The sequence below is a fragment of the Perna viridis genome, chromosome 15, assembly GCF_037379345.1.
Source record: "Perna viridis isolate PV_CMFRI_1.1 ecotype Kerala chromosome 15, ASM3737934v1, whole genome shotgun sequence".
NCBI lineage: Eukaryota > Metazoa > Mollusca > Bivalvia > Mytilida > Mytilidae > Perna > Perna viridis.
The window spans coordinates 19,565,669-19,572,134 of record NC_142459.1 but is presented as its reverse complement, the minus strand read 5'-3'; the positions used below and the strand labels follow the sequence as shown (position 1 = coordinate 19,572,134).

The window sequence follows — 6,466 nt, the reverse complement described above, 5'->3', positions numbered from 1 at the left end:
TGGCCGAGGATGTACCGATTGACATACTCTGTTTAATGCGACATTTGTAGAGCTCGTCGAGCCAACTGGTAAAATCAAAACATATTTTTGGTATCAGTTGCAGTTTTTAAAGATACATTGTTTATGTTGATTTTGTTTTTGTATTTACCCGATGAGGTTGATCAATCGATTAATGTTAAATAGTAATAATTATACAAATCCCTTCTGAATAAAAAATGTAATGGAAAGCCAAATGACGGAAGCAATAAATAAAACTTCTAGAACTGGTGTTCATATATTTAATATTTCTCTAGCCTTCTAGACTACACATGGCTGTTTAGGTAATTAACTACGACAATTTCCGGCTGGGTTAGCAGCTATAGACCAGTGACAATTCCTTACATAGGGATGACGACACTGCCTATATCTGTATCTGTACGTATATCGCTTCTTGTATTGGCTTTTCCTAAGTGGACATCCTAAACGGCCACGGCAAATGGCATTGTTGGATAGACATCTGATGTCGTAAGATTTAAACGAGCAGGCATATTGTGTATCAGCACCAATCTGAAAGTAGTATGAAGTACAATTGGTCCATGAGATTCTGTGTCAATGTCAATCAACTGGACTGCGCACCCCTTTTGTTTTAATTTCACATATATATGATTAAGGGGCAGCCATTTATTTTTTATAGGGCTAGGATGACATTTCTATCCTCAGTGCGACATTTTCGTAAAAATATTAACTAGAGATCCTTCCTTTTCAATTTGTTCTTTACAGCCAGTCTCCAATTATTTTCAGAAAAAAACTTGGACCATTATTTTTATATTAAATTTCGTCTGACTATATACATGTACATGTAACATCCCTTAAAATAAAATGGTAGTTCTACTTTGAGCTATGCAATACCGGTGTATTATAACAACATTACATATATTAGGCACGGTTATCTGGAGTAAAGAATCAATACTCCTCTTAAAGCAGTGATCACATATGACAAGATTGTTCTCTGTTACATACCTATATAGCATAAACAAAAATAATGCAAATACTTTTGATCCCATAATTGATTAAACATGTTCTTGGGTGTGGAAACAATCAGGTGCTAGACACAGTTGCTTACAAACTAGAGGGATAAAACGATGTTCTGTGCTGTGGAAAATTAAGTGCCAAGCATTTGGTTTTTATCCGTTTTAAAAATCCAATTGAAATCAGAAAACTTGTGACATATTACACAACGAAAACAATCTATATTAATAACTGATATAAGCCATCATCCCATGAAAATTATTGCTAGCCATACTTTACATCCGCAGTACTTTTTGTACTCTCCAAAGAAACCAGACCATTGAGTGAATGTCACCTGGCTACATTTCTTAATGAATCCACATGAGTTGATGTTGTAATTTACAGGAGGTCCTGGACTGACATAACCTATAAAAGATGAAGTTTCAAACAGATCACAGGAGGTCAATCTCTGATAGAATCTACATACGATGTAGCTTCCAACAGAGCATTGAAGGTTCATCTGTGATAGAAACTACGGAAGATGAAGCTTCCAAAAGATCTCTAAAGGTCTATCACTGATAGAACCTATAAAAGATGAAGTTTCCAGTATATCATAGAAGGTCTATCACTGATAGAACCTACAAAAGATGAAGTTTCCAACAAATCAATGAGGGTCCATTACTGATAGAACCTACCAAACCTTTCAAACATAGACAACTCGTAGTCAACTGAGCACAGGCTAAAAAAACAAAATTTTAATTATACTGAAGTAACTTCTATTTCATTTACGTACAATTACTGGAGCTCTTTTTTTTCATTATGTTTTTCTACAGGGCATTAAACAATGTACATGTTTCATGTAAAAAGTATCATACACTATTAGGACAATTGCTATTTCCTGTCCTTTAAACATACACTGTGTGGTTCAAGTCCTTAAAGGTATATGTAGCACATAAAACAAGAAAAGTGACTATGACAAGAACCTATAATGTCTTCTATTGTAACACAAAATTATTTAAAAAAAAAAACATATTTGTCTTACATCATTATTGATTGAAATAATCGTATTAAACATTGCACAGTGATTGCATGGTATTGAATGGTATGCCTGTAGGCTACTGAATGGTGTGTCTCTAGATATCGAATGGTGTGTCTGTAGGCTGTTGTATATTTTTTGTTTGTTTGTTTGTTTGTTGGGGTTTAACGTCCGAGCAGCAATATTTCAGCTATATTCAGACGATGAACATGAAATTGACGATAAAATGAACATGAAATGATGACGAAATGAAAAAGGGATGGGACACAAGGACAATGGGGTCGACAAATTTTGATTGCCACTGGAAATAGGGAGAGGTGGGTAAGGTCGGGCAATTTAGCCTCCTGTGGCGGAGCGCAAAGGTTCCTATTCCTATCGAATACCACAGCAGGGTTCTTGAACGTGCGAGGAACGTGGCATCTTTCCCAACACGGTGCACCACTATGGTTTGCGGTCAGGTTTTGCGTATTATAGCCTGACAACCCCAGCATGTAACACGCCAGGGGTACCCTATTCCACCACCTGGGGCACACATCCCAGTTGCTCTGTGGGCAGAGCGCCTAGCCCCCCGGCTAGGTTTCTGAGCACTATTTAGTCGCCTTATACGACAAGCTTTGCGCTGCTGCAGGCCTATTCTTTTAACACCCGGACCTGCACGGGGATATTGTGTATCTGAGACTATTGTATGGCGTGTCTGTAGGCTGTTGTATAGTGGATCTGTGGTTATTGGTAAAATAGTTCTTACATATGCCTTATAAGTTTTACGCTTTAACTCTGTAACAAAATCTTATACGTACATTTGATGAAATTCGTTTGAATATTTTGAGCATGATTATGTGTTATTATCTTACCGGAAACGACATAGCATTTGTTTAATTCTAAGGTCACACCGCATGTTGCACTCTGTTCGGCTGTGGTCAGTACAATGTCGCCACTAGGAACCATGTTCTTAAAGATTTGAAAAAAAAAGATACTGTAATTGTTCAAGTGGTCTCCAGCATGGAAAGTCTTAAATTATTATTATTATTATTATTATTTTGGTGATGGTCATGCTTCAATTTCGATTTCATATTTTGAAATTACCTCGACAGAAAGATAATCAGAACTTCTTGATTCAAAAGTAATATGTTCTTACAAGAGTGAAGATCAAAAACCAATTTCAAGTCATTTTGCAGCATAGCGGAACTAGTGAAAAGACCAAGAATTTCTCTAACGAGAGAAAGATAACCTGATTTTTTATCTGTATAAGTATATATTTCTTCCGTGAAAATACATATATCTGGTTCGCTTACTTTAAATAGTGCCGCCATTTCAGAAAACATAATATAAATATTATACCAAATTTTGACTGTGATGCTTTTAAGACATTTCGTTGATTAAGAGAACGAGTTAAGAAGAGCGCACGTGACCTCGTCTTACACTGATCGTCTCAACTCTCAAATGGTCATTTCCGGAAGAAATCTAAGTTCTGACACTTATTTATGAAGAGTATTATAGAAAAAAAATATCATACTGTAGCTTGATTGGATAACTAAGGAAATATATGCATCACATGTATTAATTTCTTACTTTGAAATCAGCCAACACATTGACAGTAATCTTCCGAAAGCCGGCACCAGGAAACTGCCCCGGTATGACTGTTGACGACTTCACATACACCGCTATAACTACAAAGTAACAGGATTTGGAATTTGTTGACACTACTTGATGATTATATTGTAGTAACCATGTGAACTTATGTGGATCAAATATATTTACATTTGGGTGGGGAACCTTCGACTTCCTGTGTGTAGAAACAAACAATCTTCCTATAACCAAAATAAAACCGTCTAGATGAAAAATGAGAATCATTATATAGATAAAAAAAAACATAAATGAATATTAATTAAAGTAAATTTGGACATTGTTTAATAATTAAATGGTTGGATTCTTATTAATGAGAAATTACCAAATCGTTTAGGATCACAGAAAATATCTTGTGGATGCACTGGTACACATGAACAGGCCTGAACACCAGTTGGCAGATGTACCAAACCGACGACGACGACTATATTAAAGAAACCCATTTCCTGTAGATACAAATTAGAAACAAGTTATCATTTATTAATATGATGAAAGAAGTGGAGCTATTTGTACTCAAATTATTACTGGTGATGATTTTCCGTCGATTTGTTATGTGTAATGTCTCGAATAACGGGCGAGACTTCCTAGTACGGGACGCCGAATGGGACTCTTGCGGTTTTGTACTCAAAGTTCAATTTTGCACAGACAAAAGTGAATTTTGTTCAACAAAAATGAGTTCAGATTAACAAAATTTATAACATACAACAAATTTTCAATTTTGTATACAAATTAGTTAACAGAGTTAACAGAATCCTTTGGAGATGCAAATGAATTCTTTCATCACGTTTTTGTAAGAAGGTTTCTCAGTGAAATTCGAGCTGCATATAGAAGACGATATTTGTTCTATAATAATAGTAACGCATCGCCGCGAGAACCTAACAAAATATACGGAGTAAAGCGTAATAAAGAATTGATCAATTTGATAAACTGGCGAAGAATTTTCATTAAAGTTTTGGACAATAACTGAATGTGTAATTAGCTTATCAGTGGCAAAATAAATATTACAAGGGGGTTGTTCATTTGTGCCAAATTTTTCAACAAATGGGTGTTAATACACCACAAGCCCAACCCCTGGATATGCTGCTGCTAATTATGTTAAAAATTATTTCTGTAAAGACTTACCTTGTAATGAGTGATGAAATGAAGGAGATACGTTCAGTCGAGTAAAATGAAATGCTTCAAGTTAATGCAACTGAAATTGTCACATCTTGTCAGGGTTATTCTTTTCCGTATTGCTCGATTTTTAAATACGTAAATAACTTATGTTCATTTCCGTCATTTGTGATAAGGAAAAACATTCTTAAATTAACAAATGAAGTTTGTCTAAGAAAAGAAAAAACTAATTCATAAACTTCAATATTTGAAATTCATTAAGTTGAGGATTCAAAGTGAGTACCTCCTACAAAACCTATACATGTACATTCTATTAAGGCAATGACGAATTATATGTTTAACTAATGCTTTCGATTACAAAAATAATTCAGCAGGTGTGAGGGATAACAGGCGGACAGACCTTGACCAATATTTAAGATTTTACGAATTTTTCGTTAACTTAACGAAGAATTGAAATTAGCTGTAGGAGAGACATCGTTAGACTTTTTTTTTTAAACGGGGCATTAACAATAGTAGAAAATATTACATCGAGTTACATAGTTAACTTCAGGGAATAGAGTTGGTTGCCCCTTGATTTCCTCGACCATTACTCCACCTATTTTAGTGCATGTCGGGCAAGCTATTACTGACTTTGTGCCATCCTTGGATCATACATGTAGATCAGGAACAGAATATCTATCTCTTCCGGCTTACACTACTGGTGCAAGGTGCATGTTCCCAATTTTTAGTGGAGTCCGAGTTGCTCATTTCCTTTTGTCACTTTGTATGTATGATTTTAGTTCCTTTATGTTCTTTGTTGTGTATGTCTGTTTTCCATGTCTGGTCTTTGTCCCTGGATTACAATCTTTTGATTACTGCTATAACCTTGGTTCCCTTGATTACTCTTTCCATTGCAAGACTACCTTGATCATTATCTCAAACTTTTTTTCCAATTCGAACAATTGACACAGGGATTGAAACTTTCTATCAGACACAGAGTAGAAGTTTTAATCCATGTCCTCGTAAATTTGCACGTTAACTACATGTACCTGAGGAATTTCACCAAGTAATGGTTATTCAATTATGTGAAGACCAACTCTGTTCCCCGAAGTTAACTATATCACTCGCTGTATTTTAATATCAACATTCAGTTAGCTTACAGAGTGCTTTTATTTTAGGTGTACTCACCTTCTTTCTCCCCAAACAATGATGGATATGATTCAATATATTAGTTATAATATGCAAAAATAAAATAAACAAAGCTGAACAGACAGTATGGTATTAATAACATTGAGTATTTTATCATATCAGTATGCATACTTATCTATATCCATATACTCATTCTGTTTAACAGCAGATGGTATATTTACTTGGTAAGCTTTCTAGTAATATCAGAAACGAAAGGTCTGGTACTGTGTCGGGCGCTACGTCAGGCTCATGATATCAGTGAAACAATGTACTGACGTGAAAACTCATGCTACTTTAATCAAGGGTCATTCGATCTTTGTATTGGGCGGGCTAATTTTTTTTATGCAAGCCAGAAATTTATAATCTGTCGCTTATAATTGATTCGCAGTCCATTTATTGAATGCAGCTATAAACCGAGAAATTTTCGCGCCGTCTTTTTTTTTTGCGGGTTTCTGTGATCAATCTACTTTCGCTCAGTTTTAAACACGCGATTTTTCACGAATTATATTATAATGTTCTTCGACAAAAACATGTAAATAT

The 6,466-nt window shown here is 35.1% G+C and overlaps 1 protein-coding gene across 1 annotated transcript; it reads right to left on the bottom strand.

The window, feature by feature from the left end:
- Positions 1-264: 264 nt before the first annotated feature.
- On the bottom strand, positions 265-4,867 carry LOC148597368 (tissue inhibitor of metalloproteinase-like). Its single transcript, XM_088563517.1, has 6 exons — positions 4,769-4,867; positions 3,972-4,092; positions 3,593-3,690; positions 2,875-2,971; positions 1,283-1,413; positions 265-546 (listed from the first exon to the last, which is right to left on the bottom strand). Exons 2-6 carry the CDS (start codon positions 4,087-4,089, stop codon positions 325-327), a joined length of 666 nt encoding a protein of 221 aa, XP_088419643.1. The 5' UTR covers positions 4,090-4,092; positions 4,769-4,867; the 3' UTR covers positions 265-324.
- Positions 4,868-6,466: the final 1,599 nt, after the last annotated feature.

Bases quoted from the DNA above. Each gene is read 5' to 3' on its own strand.
- LOC148597368 (XM_088563517.1), bottom strand. From the start codon at position 4,089: ATGGGTTTCTTTAATATAGTCGTCGTCGTCGGTTTGGTACATCTGCCA. The intron at 3,691-3,971 runs GTAATTTCTCAT...GTTACTTTGTAG, and splicing joins CTGTGATCCTAAACGATTTG to TTATAGCGGTGTATGTGAAG. The intron at 1,414-2,874 runs GTAAGATAATAA...CATCTTTTATAG, and splicing joins CAAATGCTATGTCGTTTCCG to GTTATGTCAGTCCAGGACCT.